At 47.1% G+C, this 18,200-nt stretch overlaps 1 protein-coding gene across 6 annotated transcripts in view; it reads left to right on the forward strand.

The window, feature by feature from the left end:
• The window catches only part of WTIP (WT1 interacting protein), a 79,279-nt gene that overhangs the window by 9,862 nt on the left and 51,217 nt on the right, over positions 1 to 18,200 (forward strand). For 2 of the 6 annotated variants that reach the window (XR_011522207.1, XM_070557360.1), the window contains 6 exons: positions 10,956 to 11,023; positions 11,171 to 11,233; positions 11,403 to 11,533; positions 12,352 to 12,403; positions 13,128 to 13,196; positions 16,094 to 17,320. Coding sequence is in view for 2 of the 6 variants with exons in the window: in XM_070557360.1 (XP_070413461.1) it covers positions 10,956 to 11,023; positions 11,171 to 11,233; positions 11,403 to 11,533; positions 12,352 to 12,403; positions 13,128 to 13,196; positions 16,094 to 16,234 (524 nt within the window). In the remaining 4 variants the exon portion in view is untranslated. Of the gene's footprint in view, positions 1 to 10,871; positions 11,024 to 11,170; positions 11,234 to 11,402; positions 11,534 to 12,351; positions 12,404 to 13,127; positions 13,197 to 16,093; positions 17,321 to 18,200 lie in introns of those variants that run through there. The other 4 variants (XR_011522205.1, XM_070557361.1, XR_011522206.1 and 1 more) reach the window with 3 other exon arrangements.

An 18,200-nucleotide genomic window follows, 5' to 3' on the forward strand; every position in this document is an offset into this window, starting at 1 on the left:
TGGGCACATTTTTGAGGTAGGAAAACTTCTTCTCCAGAAAACACCTAGCAAATATCTCCTTGTATGTCAATGATCAGATCATCTCACACGTCCATTCCTGAGCCGGTCCCACTGGCTAGGGAGGGTGCGCTGACTTGATTGACTGACTTGCCTGAGTCTCTGAACCAATATTGTAAAAAGGGAAGAGGAATCATCTTTATGCTAATCAAGCACAGCCATGGACAGTGGGCGTGGATTCCGGTTTCCCTTGGACACACTGGCTGAGGGGCGGTTGGATACTGAATGCAACTTGGAGAAAAAGGGCGGAATCAAAGCTGTGAAGCAACGAAAAATGTCTCCCAACATTTTGCTATAGTTATCTAAAAAAGGGCACGTGGAAAGTAAATTTTCTGAATTCTGATCTGTCTAAACTGCCTTTATTCTACCCTCACACTTAATTTATAGTTTGGCTGGGAATAGATTTCCAAATTGGAAAAAAGTTTCACCCAGCATTTTGAAGTCATAGTTTTATCTTCCAGCAGCCACGGTTGCTGCTAAATTCTGATGGCGTTCTGATTCTCCTTTGTGTGTGTGTGTGAGATTTGTTTTTCCTTCCGGGAGCTCTCAAGAAGAGGGCTGTCGTGTTGCACAAATCCTGGCTCTTATGGCCTCTGGGAGTGTCTGTGTACTGCACAGTTCCAGGGAGCACCGTTTACGTAAATACAACGGGAACGGTGCCCCTGAAGCTGTGCAGTGCAGGAGTCAGGCTTAGGAGATTTTGTTTATGTTTAGTGTAGGCTTTTTGTCATCCCTTCTGCTGGACACGTGCAGAGCCCTGTTAGACTGGAGACTTGTCCCTCAGTTCTGGGAATTTTTCTTGTACTATTTATTTTATTCATTCCCTTTCCCTCTGGAACTGAAATCAGCAGTATATAATCAAGGTAAGGTATTAGGACTGAGTTGAGTTTATCTGAAGAATACTAGAGGGGATTCACATTGGAAAATTCATGAATGTAATTCACCTCATTAGCAAAAGAGAAAAACTGTACAATCATTTCAATAGATGTGGAAAAAGCAGTCAATAAAATTCAGCATTCATTCATGATGGAAATTCTTAGCAAGCTAGGACTGAAAGTGGACTTCCTAAGCCAGGTAAAAGTTGGTTCCTAAATATCCATGCAAACATTGTACTCAGTGATGAAGTAGGAGAAAAATGGACCTTTAAATGAGAAGACAATGATGCCTGCAGTCATGTCTTCTGTTCAGCATTGTACTGGAGGTCTTAGTCATTTCAGTAAGACAAGAAAAATAAATGTACCATATTCATGGATGGGTATATTCAATAGTGTAGAGATGTCAGTTTTTTTCCAAATTGATGTATAATGCATTGCAATTCCAATTAAGCAGGTTTTCATGAATTTGACAAACTCATTCTAAAATTTAAATAGAAGAGCAAAAGGCTAAGAATAGTCAAGATGATCTTGAAGAAGAGCAAGTTCCACTACCAGGTATCAACATGTATTGTATAGTTACATTAGTTTCATGTGGTATTGGTGCAAGGACGGACAGATGGACCAGTGACACAGAATGGAGAGACCAGAAGCAGACCCATGTTTGTGTGAAAGCTTGATAGGTGATAGAAATGGCATAGCAGATGGTTCTGGGAAAATCAGTTATCCATATAATAAAATGAAAGCACATCCAAGTGGATCAAAGACTTAAACATGTAAAGAAAACATGAGAATCTTAGGAGTGAATATAGAAGCATATTTTTAGCAATTTTCTGCTCAGAAAGATTTTCTTTCCACATAAAAAGTGCCAAACATAAAAGAAAGGATTGACAAATTTCGCTACATTAGAATTAAAAGACACCACAAAGCACATGGTAAATCAAGCCATATACTACCAGACACTTAACTTCCAAGCATTATTTTCCAGAATATTTAAAATACTTTCACATATCAATTAGAAAAAAAAGTACAGGTAATTTGAAATGTTCTTTTATAGTTTGACTCCGATGTGTGTATGTGTGGATTTTCTTTTATTTGTCCTGCTTGGTGTTCATTTTGACTCTTGAATCTGAAGATTCAGGTCTTTTATCAATTTAGGAAAAATCTCAGCTGTGTTATTTTCAAAAAGTGTTTCTCTCCTGTTCTCTTGATCATTTGCTTCTAGAATTCGCGTTACAGATATTAGACTTTCTCATTCTACTCTCTGTCGCTTAACCGCTCCTTCATGTTATCCATTTGTCTCCCTTCGCTACATCCTGTTTAGTTTCTTCAGCTCTGTCTTCCAGAAGCTGAAAATAGGATCACTGATTTTTCTCTTCAGCTGTGTTAATCTCCTGTTGAACTCTTTCATTGAGTTTTTCATTTCAGTGATTGGATTCTTTTCATTTCTAGAAGTTCCTTTTGTTTCTTTTTGCAAATCTGCCTCAACGTTTTTGATAGTCTCATGTTTTTTGTTTTTTCGTTTTCCTTTTTCTCCCCAAAGACCCCCGGTACATAGTTGTATATTCTTAGTTGTGGGTTCTTCTAGTTGTGGCATGTGGGATGCTGTCTCACCGTGGTTTGATGAGCAGTGCCATGTCCGCGCCCAGGATTCGAACCGATGAAACACTGGGCCGCCTGCAGCGGAGTGCGTGAACTTAACCACTCGGCCATGGGCCAGCCCCGATAGTCTCTTGTTTTTTATCAAGATTTCAAATATTTACAGAGTGTAAAACACACTAGTCTTCCGTGTACTACAGCTTGATGCATTTTTACACACCTGCATGCTCATGTCGTCACCACCCAGATCAATGTGTAGAACATTTCCATCACCCCAGAAGATTCCCTTATGCCCCCCTCAGTCATCTCTACATGGACTTTTGAGCTGTTCCCATAATTTGGTGATCGTAAACAAACCTCTTCTGAGCATTTGTGTACATGCCTGTTGATGGGATTTATTTCTCTAGCAGTGGTGTTGCTGACTCATGGGGTAGCATTTGTGTAACTTTATATATGCTGCTAAATGGTTACCAGAGTAGACAAACCAATTTATAATCCCATTGGCAATGTGTGAGAATTCCAGTTTCCCCTCATTCCCGCTGGCGCTTTGCGTGGTTGGTCTTTGAGCCGTTCTGGTGGGGGTGGACGGGAAATGAGATTTAATTTAAATTTCCCTGATGAGCAGTGATGAGTTGTACACCGTTTCGTGTGTTTCTTGGCCATTCGAATGCCTTTGTAAAGTGCCTTTTGACGTCTTTTGCCCATTTTTAAATTGGGTTGTTTGAGTTTTGCTTATAGATTTGTAGGAGTTCTTTGTGCATCTTGGATAAAAGTTCACTGTTGGATATATGTGTTGTAAATTCTTTTCCTAACCTATTCTTGCTTCATTACTTTCTGAATGATGTCTTCTGATGAGAAGAAATTCTTTATAAAGTCCAATTTATCCTTTTTTGTTTGTTTACAGTTATTGCTTTTAATGTGCTGTCCAAGAATTCTTTGTAGTCTCACGTTTTGGACATGTGTGTTTATTTTGTAAGCATATTAAACATACCTATTCTGTATTCCGTATCTAATAATCCCGATTTCTGATGACTTTTGAAAGCCTCCTTACGTTATTTTTGTTTCTCTTCACTCTTGGTCATGATACCTTTTTTCTTGTTGTGTTTTGTAGTTTGTTTTTTTTTTTTAAAGGTTTTTATTTTTCCTTTTTCTTCCCAAAGCCGCCTGGTACATAGTTGTGTATTTTAGTTGTGGGTCCTTCTAGTTGTGCCATGTGGGACGCCACCTCAGCATGGCTTGATGAGTGGTGCCATGTCCACACCCAGGATCCAAACTGGCGAAACCCTGGGCTGCTGAAGCTGAGCAAAGGAACTTAACCACTCAGCCGCGGGGCCGGCCCCTGTTTTGTAGTTTTTGATTGTGGAAGTCTGTCTGTGAGGATTCGTTGAGGTTGGTATTTTTGAACATACATTTCCCCAGGGAATGTTTTGAAACTTTTGATTAAGGAATGTTTTAAACTTGAATGAGGGCAAATATATATTTTCTTTCGTAAGTATTCTTATGTACTCATGGACTTTTTATTCATGCAATACAGTCATTCTTCTTCTTCTTCTTCTTTTTTTTTTTTTTTTGCTAAGGAAGATTAGCCCCGATCTAACGTCTGTTGCCAGTCTTCCTCTTTTTTTGCTTGACGAAGGTTAGTTCTGAACTAACATCTGTGCCAGTCTTCCTCTACTGTATATGTGGGTTGCCACCACAGCACGGCTGACAAGTAGTGTAGATCCATGCCTGGGATCTCAACCCGCGAACCTGGGCTGCTAAAACAGAATGTGCCAAACTTAACCACTACACCATGTGGCCGGCCCTGGTTGTTATTCTTTTTGATGCACAAATTGTCTCAAATTTGGCCAGAGGAATTGCCTTCCAGTTGGCTCCTGTGCCCTTTTGACATGTCCTCATCATTCTTTGAGTACTTCTTTACTCTGGCATGAGATATTCTAGGTTTATCTTTGTTTTTATTTTTTTATTATTTATTTATTTATTTACTTTTTGAGGAAGATTAACCCTGAACTAACATCTGCTGCCAATCTTCCTCTTTTTGCTGAGGAAGACTGGCCCTGAGCTAACCTCCATGCCCATCTTCCTCCACTTTATCTGTGGGACGCCTGCCACAGTATGGCTTGCCAAGTCTGCACCCGGGATCTGAACCAGTGAACACCAGGCCACCGAAGCGGAACGTGGGCACTTAACTGCTGTACCACTGGGCCGGCCCCTGTTTTTATTTTTAATTGAGTACAATTTACATATAGTACAGCAAGCAGATCTTAAATATGTACTTAAAAGATTTTGGATAAATGTAGACATTTATATAACTCATACTTCTCAAAGATACATAACATTTTAAATACCCTAGAAACTTCTGTCTTGCCCTTTTTCAGTTGATCCCTGTATGTTCCCTTATCACACTTATCTAACCGCCATACACTAGTTTTGTCTCTTCTAGAACTTCATATAACGTGGTCATATAGTATGTACTACTTTGTGGCTAATTTTTTTTTTTTTAAGATTTTATTTTTCCCTTTTCCCCCAAAGCCCCCCAGTACATAGTTGTGTATTTTTAGTTGTGGGTCCTTCTAGTTGTGCTATGTGGGACGCCGCCTCAGTGTGGCCTGATGAGTAGTGCCATGTCCGTGCCCAGGATCCAAACTGGTAAAACCCTGGGCCGCTGAAGCGGAGCGCACGAACTTAACCACTCGGCCACGGGGCCGCCCCCATGTCTTTTTTTTTTTTTTTTAACCCATATTGTTGCACATTTAATAGCTCACCTTTTCTTATTGCTGGGCAGGATTCTGTCGTATGAATATGCCACAATTTGTTTATCCATTTAACTCTTGGTAGATACTAGATTGTGCTGTGAACATTCTTGTACAGGTCATCTGTGGGCAAATGTTTTCGTTTCTCTTGGGTAAATTCGAAGGAGTGGAATTTCTGGGTCACAGGTTAAGTGTATGTTTAACTTCATCAGAGACTGCCAGACTGTTTTCCAAAGGGTTGTACCGTTTTATACTCCCACTAGACGTGTAAGAGAGTTGGATTATTCTACATATTTGCCAACAATTGGTATTTTAGTCTTTTTAGTTTTAGCCGTTCTTATGGCTGCGAAGTGGTGTCATATTGTGGTTTTAATTTGCATTTCCCTGATGACTAATGAGGTTGAGCATCTTTTTGTCTGCTTCTTAGCCATTTATATCTTCTTTTGTGAAGTCTGTTCAAGTCTTTGGCCCAGTTTTAATTGGGAGTTATTTGTCTTTTATTATTTCGTTGTGGGAATATGTATATGTATTCTGAGTACAAGTTGTTTTCAGATGTGTGTTTTGTGAATATTTTCTCCCAGGGTGATTTTTAAAAGTATTTTTAATGATATCTTTTAAATTTTGATGAAATCCAATTTGTCGGTTTTTTTGTTTTATGGTTTTTGTTTCTGTGACTTAAAAAAATTTTGTCCCCCTTTAAGTCATGAAGATAGTCTCCTATGGTTTTTTTTTTTTTTTTTAGAAATTTAGGTTTCTCATTTTTATGTTCAGGTTGATAACCCATTTGTATTAATTTTTTGTATATGGTATGAGGAAAGGAATTTTCCTTTTTTCCCCATATGGCTATCAAGTTGTTCCAGCACCATGTGCTGAAAAGACTTTGCTTTCCCACTTGTACATTTGTTCAAATATTTAGGGGTCTGTTTTTGGACTCTGTTCTGTCCCACTGATCTTTTTGTCTCTCCTTACCCCGATGTTGCACTGTTTTGATTACTATAAATCTTAAGTAGTCTAAGTCTTCCAGCTTTGCTGATCTTTTTCAAGATTATTTTGGCTATTCTAGGTTCTTTGTATTTTTATATACATTTTAAAATTGGCACATCAGTTTCCACATACACACAAAAAAGAGTGCTGGGATCTTGACTGGGTGGCGTTGAATGTCTAGATCAGTTTGGTGAGAATTGATGTCAGAACATTTGAAGCCATAAAGCTGGTTGTCAGGCACTGTGCAGGGTCTGACACTTTTCCCTGCTTGCAAGCTGACAAGTTAGCCAGCCGCCGTTTCGCAGATGCTGGCTGGAGACACGAGCCTCCTGGGGCAGACACTGAGCACCTCAAGGGGCACGAGCCTCATGTTCACATCAGTTCTGCGTGTCCTCCTGAGTCCCACAGGAGTGACGTGGAGTGGCGCAGGTGAATGCTGCACATGCAGTAGGTGTATGGCAGGGCTGAGGAACCCTGAGCTTAGGGAGCTCCGGTATTTTAGAATGGGTTTCCAGGGGCCAGTCCCTGTGGCCGAGTGATTAAGTTCATGCGCTCCGCTGCGGCGGCCCAGGGTTTCGCTGGTTCGAGTCCTGGGCGCGGACACGGCACCGCTCATCGGGCCATGCTGGGGTGGCGTCCCATATGCTGCGGCTAGAGGGACCCACAACTAAAAAAAGGTACACAGCTATGTACTGGTGGGCTTTGGGGAGAAAAAGGAAAAATCGAAAAAAAAAATCTCCTATTAGAATCAGTTTCCAGCAAAGCTGTCTGACCCCTCTCCTGGAGAAACACGTTATCTTTATTATACTGGACGGCAAACACACCTGCTGTCTGCTTCCGAGGGAGGTGCTCTCTCTGTCTTCTAAGCAGTTTGCTCCACAAATGCTCTTGGAAAGATAATCCAGAACGAAAGCTGCCAGCCCTTTGTTTGTAACATGGGCAGAAATGGGAGAGACCCAATGGAGAACTATCTTCCAGCAATGGTACATCTCCCTGTGAAGGTCTTCTAAAGTTTCTCTCAGCAAAGTTTGGTTTTGCAGAGTAAGGTCAGATACATCTTTCATTAAATTTATCCCTTAGTATTTTATGGGGTTTTTTTTTTTTTTTTGAGGAAGACTGGCCCTGAGCTAACATCCATGCCCATCTTCCTCTACTTTATATGTAGGACACCTACCACAGCATGGCTTGCCAAGCGGTGCCATGTCTGCACCTGGCATCCGAGCCTTTGAACCCTGGGCCGCCGAAGCGGAATGTGCGCACTTAACCGCTGCACCACCGGGATGGCCCGCTTATGGTTTTTTTTTTGATGCTATTATAAATGTAATTTTAAAAATTGTAAGTTCATTTTCCAATCATTTGTTGCTAGAAGATAAACATATATTTGATTTTCATATGCTGATCATCTATCCTACAACCTTGCTAAACCCATTGATTAGTTCTAGTAGTTTTTTTGTAGATTCCTTATGATTTTCTACATAACACAGTCATGTCATCTGTGTTTAAAGATAGTTTCACTTCTTCGTCTCCAACCTTTTATTGTTTTCACCTGTCTGATTGCACTGCCTGGGGCCTTTGGTACGGTGTTGAATCCTGAGGGGAGAAGCACTTGCTGTTTGGCCGTTATGCCTGATGTTGGCTACAGGCTTGCGATGATGCCCGTCATCACTTCTTCTGGTGGAGGGGCTTCCCTCTTGTTGCTTGTTAGGCCTTGCTGTCTTCCTCCTGACTCCAATGGGAATGCCTCTCACAGCTGCTGCCAGGTCTGCTGGGGCTGCTGTTCTGACAGGGACGCCTCTTTCTTTTTTTGTTTTTGATTAATTTATTTAAACTAAAAACAAAAAAAAATAGTTCACCTGTTTCTCCCACATGCCAACCCCCACCTCTTGCAACCACTAGCCTGTTCTCTGTGTCTGTGAGCTTGGTGGTTGTTTTTTTAGACTCCACATATAAGAGAGATCATATGGTTTTTGTCTTTCTCTGTCAGATTTATTTCATTAGCATAATGTCTTTGAGGTCAGTCCATGTTGTCACAAATGGCAAGGTTTCATTCTTTTTTATGATTGAATAATATTCCATTGTATGTATACACCACAATTTCTTTATCCATTCATCCATCAGTGAACACTTAGCTTGTTTCCGTATCTTGGCTATTGTGAATAAGGCTGCAGTGAACATAGGGGTGCAGACATTTTTTCAAATTAGTCTTTTCATTTCCTCAGATAAATACCCAGAAGTGGAATAGCTGGATCGTATGATAGTTCTATTTTTAATTTTTTGAGGAACTTCTATACTGTTTTCTATAATGGCTGCACCAGTTTACATTCCCACCAGCAGTGTACAAGGGTTCTCTTTTATCCACATCTTCTCCAACACCTGTTATCTCTTGTCTTTTTGCTAATAGCCATTCTAACAGGTGTGAGGTGATATCTCATGGTGGTTTTGATTTGCATTTCCCTGACGATTAAGTGATGTTGAACATCTTTTCATGTACCTTTTGGCCTTGAAAAATGTCTTCCTTGGAAAAATGTCTATTCGAATCTTCTGCCCACTTTTTAATTGGATTTTTTCTCTTTTTGCTACTGAGTTTATGAGATCTTTATATATTTTGGATATTTTCCCCTTATCACATTTGTGATTTGTAATCATTTTCTCCCATTCAGTAGGTTGCCTTTTCATTTTGTTGTTTCCTTTGCTGTGCAGAGCTTTTTAGTCTGGTGTAGTCTCACTTCTTTATTTTTGCTTTTGTTGCTTTTGCTTTTGGTGTCTGAGTCAAAACATCGTCACCAAGACTGATGTCATGAAGCTTTTCTCCTGTGTTTTCTTCTAGGAGTTTTATGGTTTCAGGTGTTACATTCAAGTCTTTGATCCACTTTGAATTAATTTTTGTATGTGGTGTAAGATAGTGGTCCACTTTTATTCTGTTTGCAGGTGGCTGTTCAGTTTTCCCATTTATTGAAGAAACTGTCCTTTCCCCATTGTATGTTCTTGGCTCCTTTGTCATAAATTAATTGACCATATATGTGTGGATTTATTTTTGGGCTCTCCTTTCTATTCCGTTGATCTCTGTGTCTGGTTTTTTTTTTTTTAATGTGTCTGTTTTTGTGCCAATACCATACTTTTTTTGTTACTATAGCTGTGTAATACAGTTTGAAATCAGGGAACGTGATGCCTCCAGCTTTATCCTTTCTCAAGATTACTTTGGCTATTTGGGATCTTTTGAGGTTTCATATACATTTTAGGGTTGTGTTTTCTGTTTCTGTGAATAGTACCATTGGAATTTTGATAAGGATTGCACTGAATCTGTATATTTCTTTGGGTAGTATAGATATTTAACAATATTAATTCTTCCAATCCATGAGCATGGAATGTCTTTCCATTTATTTGTGAGGTCTTCAATTCTTTCATCAATGTTTTACAGTTTTCAGTGTACATACAGGTCTTTTACCTCCTTTGTTAAATTTATTCCTAGGTATTTTATTCTTTTTGATGCAGTTTAAATGGGATTGTTAGGGCTGGCCCCATGGCCGAGTAGTTAAGTTTGCACACTCCGCTTTGGCGGCCCAGGGTTTCGCCAGTTCGAGTCCTGGGTGTAGACGTGGCACCACTCATCAAGCCATGCTGAGGTGGCGTCCAACATGCCACAACTAGAAGGACCCACAACTAAAAATACACAACTATGTACCGGGGGTCTTTGGGGAGAAAAAGGAAAAAAAATCTTTAGAAAAATAAAAAGTAAATGGGATTGTTTACTTGATTTCTCCGATAGTTCATTATTAGCGTAAAAAATGCACTAGATTTTTGTGTATTGATTTTATATCCTTCGACTTTGTGGAATTTGTTTATTAGTTCTAACAGTTTTTTGATGGAGTCTTTAGGATTTTCTATATATAATACTGTGTCATCTGCAACTAGTGATAGCTGCACTTCTTCCTTCCTGATTTGGATGCGTTTTATTTCTTTTTCTTGCCTAATTGCTGTGCCTAGGACTTCCACTACTATGCTGAATAAAAGTAGTGAGAGTGGGCATCTTGGTCTTATTCCTGATCTTAGAGGAAAAGCGTTCAGCTTTTCACTGTTGAGTGTAATGTTAGCCTTTATTGTGTTGAGGTATGTTTCCTCTCTACTCCCTTTATTGAGAGTTTTTATCATAAATGAATGTTGAATTTTTTCAAATGCTTTTTCTGTGTGTTGAGATGATCATGTGATTTTTATCCTTCGTTTTGTTCATGTGGTATATCACATTGATTGATTGGTTTGCAGATGTTGAACCATCCTTGCATCCCTGAAATAGGGGACAGCTCTTTCATATTGGGCTCCTTCACCTGGTGAGAGTTGTACTTCTAACGCTCGTGGATTAAGAAAATTCATTCTGAAAAGTCGGATCTGAATTCAACTGAACTTAAAGCGAATGTTTGTTTTTTTATATTAATCCAAATGTCAATTTAAATTTGAAAAGTTCTTCATATATTTGCTTTGATAACCTCTTACAACAGTTCTGGTGACATGATGTTTTAAATTTTACAAAAATATTAATTAGTGTAATGATAACATGACATTCAAGGGAAATTTTAAAGTTTGTCTGTAATCCGCTTCTCATCTGTTGGAGGAGGGTGCTGAGAAGTGGCAGCAGGGGCCTCACCCCTGGTCTCCAGTGGCCCAGGGACCCCCTTCTCCACCCTCGTCCTTGCAGGGAGACGACTCCGAGGGAAAGCGTTCTACAACGTGGGTGAGAAAGTGTACTGCCAAGAGGACTTCCTGGTGAGTCAAAGCTGTGCCCTGGGTCGGGGCAGGGGTGGGGAGCCTCCTTCTGATTCACATGGACGCCTGAGGCCAGGAGGCAGGTGCTGGCTGGGTGGTGAGTGCCCCTTTGTCATGTAACATCCTGGATCCTGTGTCCCCTCCCAGTACTCCGGGTTCCAGCAAACGGCTGACAAGTGTAGCGTGTGTGGACACCTCATCATGGAGATGGTGAGAACCTCCCCAGGCTTCTGGAGCCCCTCTGACATGGGCAGAGTCTCAGGGCCCCCCCGCTCTTTCGCCTGTTGCAGATCTGCTGGGGTCTCAGAGCCAGGGCCTCTTCCGGGGGCTGTGCTGAGCCTTCCACCTGCACTGACCCCTTGGTGCCTCCCACCCCCAGATCCTGCAGGCCCTCGGGAAGTCCTACCACCCAGGCTGCTTCCGGTGCTCCGTGTGCAATGAGTGCCTGGATGGGGTGCCCTTCACTGTGGATGTGGAGAACAACATCTACTGTGTCAGAGACTATCACACGTGAGTAGCTGGCGCTGTGGAACAGGTGTGACTCCCCCTGTTTCTTCTGCCTCCCTGGAAGCATTCTCCTAGCCTGCCTGCCTGTGCTCTCCATTCTTGGCCTTTTCACTTCCGGCCTCACCTTGTGCTCTCAGTGGTTGGGGTGGGCACAAATCTCTGCCTCGAGTCCTCTCTCTCTGGTGGTTCAGCCACCAGCCATGTCTTTGTTCTCCTTGCCTTTGCTCACATGCTCCCCTCCTCCTAGTGGTGGGGACTCTCCTGGCTGCCCTGCCTAGCAGTCCCTCTGCTCCCAGGGCCAGGCCAGGCCCCTTCTGTCTGGGGTGGGGGCTTGGAGTCTCTGCAGTGTCTTTTACTTGCCTGCCTGATACCCATATTGGCAGCCAATCCATTCTCCCTTGCTGTGGCTCCAGGCTCAGCCCTCAGAGCTCTGGGCTTGTGCCGCTGCCTTGCATGGGGTTGATGTTGGCACAGGTCCCTGATACACAGCCTGGAGGCAGGCTTTGCAGGGGTCTCAGCTAACGGTGGCCCAGACTTGGACATTAAGGGGCAAGGAGTTCACAGGAAGCACGAGGGAGAGGGCAGGGCAGAACCTGAAGCCGTCCTGGAGGAAGTGATGGGGTGGAGGTGAATTGGGGAGCCACATAAAAGGCCAGTGCCGAGAAGGGATGGCAAAGGCTGCTGCCACCCCAACGTGTCCATACGAGGAAAGGGGCCTGATGCTCGGGCCGTGTCACAAAGCTACTGTGGGTGGACCTGTCCTTGTGCCCTTGGTGTCTGGTCACTCAGCTGGTCACTTCTGGTTTCCTTTATTCCTCCAGGGTTTTTGCACCAAAATGTGCCTCCTGTGCCCGTCCTATCCTCCCTGCACAGGTAGGAACCACTCCCCTGGAGATGATCAGGTGCCTGGCCCTGCCCGGGTTGGCCCCAGGTCTTGGGCCCCAACGGGAGGGATGAGCAGGTGCTCCTGCCCCATACCCCTCAGGGCCAAGGGGTGTGTGTTGTGCCCATGCCCGCAGGGTGCCAGTGTCCCTGCATGAGTGAGAGGAAATGGTGGCCCCTGCTGCTTGGCTGCCCCACTGCCGCCCTCCACTCCATTGCCCATGGATGTGAGCACTGCTCCCTGGCTCTGTTAGCCCTGCAGGCTGAGGAGGCGGGGGAGCAGATGAGAGAAGGGTGTGGTCTGTGCAGGAGACATCCCTGGGAGGTGCAGCTCCCTCAGGTACTGGGTCTTCCGCACGTGCTGGTTCTGTCCCAAGCTGCTGGGCCTGGGGAAGCAGCCCTGGCAGGGGTCTTTCCTGACTCCAAAGAGCCAGGAAGAACATGTGCACACACACTGACACCACGGGATGGCTCTCGTGGGCACATGTGTCTGCTGTCGACTGCATCTGTGAGAGGCTGGCCTCGGGCATGCGCACATCCTTTTGTGTGCACCTAGCCATGCCTCTTCTGGCCCCCTGGAAGCACTGATGACAGTGCCCACATGGGCGTGGAGGCAATCTGCCATAAGAGCATGTTGTGTCGGTGTGTCCCCCACGCACAGCACCCCTCAAAACCCAGCTTGCTTATCATGTGTGAACCCCGCCTCTTCCCCCAGGGCTGTGAGACCACCATCCGTGTGGTGTCCATGGACAGAGACTACCACGTGGAATGTTATCACTGTGAGGTGAGCCTGGGCCCTCCCGGGAGGCTGGTGGCTGGGGCAGACCCCTCCCCACAGGTCTCCTTCTCTCTGGGTGTTCCCCGGGCCCACCTCCTCTTTCACAGTCCTGCCCCACTCTACCTGTCTTCCCCAGGGAGCCCTCTCCCTTCTCCCCAAGATATGTTTTCTCTCAGCCCCTCTTTCTCATGCAAACAAGTGTGTCTCGAGGATTTATAGTATATGGGATGCTGAGGAGGTCAAGAAAAGAAGGACGGTCCCTACTGTCCTGGGAGAGACAAATACTCAGGCAGTATCTACACAGGGGAGTAGGAGCAAGGGGAGTTGTCAGAGCACATAGGAGGCCTTGGAAAATCAGGGAAGGCTCTCTGGAGGAGGTAACAGCCAAACTAAGATTTGAAAGCTGACTAAGAGTCAGCCAAGGAGGCAGTGAGAAGGGCGTTTCCAGGCAGTGGAAGCAGAATGTGCTTAGATGCAAAGGTGGTGAGTGTGTTGTTTTGTCTCACTGGAAGTTGGCAGGAGCTGGAACAGAAAGCCACATGCGCTAAGGAGTGTGGACTTATCCTGAGGGCAGTGGAGAATGATCAAAAAGGGATGGTGCAATAGCATTTGGATTTTAGAAAGGGCACTCACCGCCATGCCGAGAATGAAAGGAGAAAAACGGGGTGGGGCCGGCGGTCCCTGAGAGGCTGCTGGGGAGGAGCTGTAGTCCTGGGCTCAGGGACTGAGTTGAGTGAGTCCAGGGCTGAGCTGAGTGAGGGTTAGGGCAGTAAAAGGGACTGGATCTGGTCAGCGACGGGACGTGGAAGTGTGGGGGTTGGGAGGTGTCCACTCGGACCCTAGGAGAGTAGGGGCGGGAGGAGGAGGGGTAAGACGCTCTCATTTTCAGTAGCTGCAGACCCCCGAATGGAGATGTCCAGGCGGCAGCGAGATGTGCTGGCGTTCAGACACTGGCTGTAGGGGGAGGAAGTGGGTGTCACTGGCATGTCTACCTCTCTCCTTGCTGCCATCCTGCGCCCCGGTTTCTAGTCGCCTTCACCTTCCTGAATTCTCAATTCGAGGGCAGCCTGGAAAATCTCTGTAGGTAGTGACTTGGGGCGCTGTAGGGCTCACTGCATCAGTTCCCTTCTCTCAGAGGTCATCCACCTGCCCTGCCCATTGTTCAGAGTCCGAGAATCATTGTTTCATGTCTCTTGCCCAGTTTTTCATTGTTACAGGTAGGACGGACGGGAAATCCAGTCCTTCTTACCATCATGGCCAGAAGCTGGAGCCCCGGTGGGGGCATGTAGGCGGCTGTGGAAGCCGGGGGAGGAAAGGAGATCCTCCAGGGAGGGCAATAGGGGAAGGAGCAGGGCTCAGGACAGCCCCAGGAGCACCAAAATTCAGGGGATGTGTGGAGGCAAAGCAGCTACAGGGGGAGGCCGAGAATGAGGGAACAGAGAGGAAGGAGAAACCAGAAAGAGCCCCAAGGAGGAGCAGGAGGGCGTGGCAGCGAGAACTGGCCAGTAGGAAGCAGGGTCCATTTGGAGCCAGGTTGTCTTTTTTGGGGCAGGTGGCCTGATGGGAGCAGGAGTCCTGCTGGGGGAGCAGGAGCAGGCATGGGGTGCACAGTGGCCTTGGCTCCGCTCCGACAGGGGCATCCTGCTCTGCTGTCTCGCTCTGCTGTCCTGGGGACCGTGCCGTCCCCTTGGGATCGCTGAGCACAGTCCTTAGGGAAAGGATGCTGAGAGTCGAAGAGCAGGTCAAGCTGCTGGTTCACAGCGGAGTCCCGGGGCTGCTGTCCCCAGGGGGCCCCTTGGATGGGAACTAGGGTCTCCAAGCCCCCTTGTTCCTTCTCTCTGGCGTGTGGTGGTTAGTGGCAGGGCCCAGTCAGAGGGCTGTGGCAGGACAGGGAGGACACCTGGACGGGGTGACTTGGGACGTGATGCTCCGTCACAGCAGCCCAGCTCTGTGACTGGTGTGGCTCGGGCAGGTGTTGTTCTCAGGGCCTTTGGGTGACAAGCGTCAAAGCTTCAAGGCCAGAGTCTAGCCCTGGATGCAGTGAGAGGGTGACCTGGAGGGGCCTCCTTGGGGCTGGGGGAGCAAAAGGAAGGAGAAAGGCATCCCGCTGGTCTCACCCAGTGCCCCTGTCTCTGGCAGCACACCCTCCATGGCCACCCCCACTTCCTGCAGGTTATTCACAGAGTCATATAGGAATCATGTAACTTGTTAGAGGAAATTACCCTGTAAGATAGACCGCAGCAAGGGACATAAGTAGAACTCCTTGTTTACTTGATGTCTCTAATTCTTCTCTTCCATTGTCTCTTAAGGCCACTGGGGTCAGGCATCTGACGCCCCCCCACCCCAGGTCACCAGTGACCCCCATGTGAGGAGATCCGGGAGATGCTTCTCAGTGTCGCTGTCCTAAGTCAGCAACCTTCCACACGCTGGGCACTCCCCCCTTGATGCTCTCTTCACTGTGCCATTAGGACCGTCCCTTTTTAGGTTTCCTCACTTGTATTTTCCCCTCAAATCTCCTTGACTCGCATCCTCTTCTTCCCGCCTCTTCGTGTTGGAGCCTTCCAGGCTCAGCTCTTTGTCTTCTTCTCTTTTCTGGTTATCTGCGCTCCCTCGGAGACTAACCTGTTGTTTCCTTGTTAAAAACTGTCAACTGTTTACGCTGATGCCCCATTTGCTGCCTGGTCCTCTGTCCACTTCCCGCCTCCTCACTGTCTCTCTGGATGTCTGAGAGGCACCTCCAGTCCGGGGTGTCCAGCTCTGGGCTCCTGATGCCCCGCCCAAAAGTAAAAGCCAGAGGCCCTGGGAAGTTGCTCGCAGCCCTGCAGCTCTGCCCCGCGTTGCTCTGACTGCCCTGCCAGGCTCCCCGTTGCTGACCTTACTGCTGGGGCTGTGTTCTTCCCTAGGACTGCGGGCTGCAGCTGAGCGGGGAGGACGGACGCCGCTGCTACCCCCTGGAGGGCCACCTGCTGTGCCGACGCTGCCACCTGCGGCGCCTCCGGCCAGGCCCGCTTCCCTCCCCTGCCGTGCACGTCACTGAGCTCTGAGCAGGGCAGGGAGCCCGACCTTGGGGGGGCGGGGACGGGGGTGTGGGTGCGAGTGTGAGTGTGAGTGTGGGCGGGATGGGTGGCCCAGGTCAGAGTCCGAGCTTGCGTGCTCCCACCCTGGCCCCACCCCACTTGCCCCCAGCTGCTGTCCGAGGGGCCGGCCCCGCGGCGAAGCTGCTTCTATTTATTCACCGTCTGTGCCTCCTCAAGCCGTGTCCCTTTTTCCCAGCTCTGCCTGCCCCCCACCCCACCCCAGCACTGGCCTCTGTTGCGGGACCGCCTGTGCCCCGCGGCCTCAGGGGCAGGCTCCCAGACCGGCTGTGGGTCACGGGGCTGGAGACGGCCTCTACCGCGTGCAGGGGCACGGGGTACACGGCCACCTTCCCCCGACTGGCCTCAGAGTGGTAGCCAGTTTCCCTGTTTGGAAGGGACCTGGGACCCCCTCCCTGAGCTCCCCAGGGAAGGGGGTGGTCTGGCAGGGGACTTGGCGGAGGGCAGGTGTGCAGTGTGCCGGCTGGTGGGTGGGAAGGCTGCTTTGTGTGGATGGGGTCACGGGAGGGTCGAGGAGTCACACCTTTGGGGAGAGGGGCCTGCAAAGGAGCCCTGCCTTGGCCATGGTGGTCGCTGTGGGATTTGGCCACCTGACATCTGATGGGTGTGTTAAGCCACTATCCCGCCTCATCTCCCCATCCCTGGCTCCTGGCTGGGGGACCATCCCCCTCCAACCACCCCATCCTTCACCTCGGGAGGAGAACCTTCTGACGCGGAATTCCAGCACAGGTCTCGTCCACAGATGCCGTGTGGGCACCCCCTGCATGCAGGGGGAGCACCTGGGCGGGAAAGCCCTGTCTATCAGGCCCCACAACAAAAGCAGAGGATTTGACTTAAATTAAGTTTTTCCTTCAAGAATATTTTCGTTTTCTTTAAAAGAATATAGTTTTCTTCTAAAACCTTGGCCCACAGTTGTTATTTCTTAGAAAAATGAGAAGTGCACAGATGTCCAATTGTATATCATACATCTAGTTTTCAGGTGGTAAAAACATTGTAGTTTAACTATTTTTGTATAAATTCCTCTAAAATCTCAAACTATGTGTCTGCCTTTCAGACTTGAGCGTAGTGTGGGGTTCTGTCTGTGTCTTGAGAGCCGTGACCTAAGGAAATGTGGTTTGGGGAGATGGAGATGCACCTTTTCCTCTGAGTACACGTCAGCCTGGGGAGGCATGCACTTCACTGCCGCTCTTGCTGGGTTTGCACTTGGGGGGGTCAAGACACCCCTCATCTGGATGGACCATCGCAGTGGTTCTCATGGGGTGTTGTGACATAAGTCCATCTGGTCCCGTGGGCACCTGAAGCGCCCCCTGTTGGTTCCTGCTCTTGTCCTCTCTTCTCCCTGCTGTTAGCTGTGGGCTTTTTTTGCTTGTAGGGTCGTCCATCTGGGGGAGCCAGTGGTAGGAACCAGAGTGTTGTCTGGGAGCGCCCACTGGGGTGCATAGGACGGCTGGTGGCAGCCAGCGAGGCTGGCTGGGCTGAGGCCTGGGGTTGGGGGTTCCCCTGGTGGGCTGAGGAAGCAAGAACGTGGGGAGTTTGGTGATTGTTAACCAAGTATTTAAATATGGAGGTCCTGAAAAGGTGGGTGTGTGTCTCCCGAGAAGGGGACTTTGACAGGATCAGGGTGCCTTCTTGGAGGAGGTGATCCTAGTGGGGCAGGAGAGTGAATTCCAGGAATGGAGGCTGTTTTCTGGCTTTGTCTTCCTCCTGAGCTGGGCTGCTTGGCCTTCTAGCCAATTATCACAAAGCTTCTGATTGCCCTCTGATTTGTTTCTGATGTCGAAGCCGCTTTGCCCTTGGTTTCTCCTGGTTGTGAATTCAGCCCTTCTCTTTTCTCTTCGTTTGTGGCTGTCTTGGAGGTGGCCCCTGACCTTCCAGCCATGGCGGTCACCATTGCTTTTCATACCTGCTCCATCCT

The sequence above is a fragment of the Equus przewalskii genome, chromosome 9, assembly GCF_037783145.1.
Source record: "Equus przewalskii isolate Varuska chromosome 9, EquPr2, whole genome shotgun sequence".
Lineage (NCBI taxonomy): Eukaryota > Metazoa > Chordata > Mammalia > Perissodactyla > Equidae > Equus > Equus przewalskii.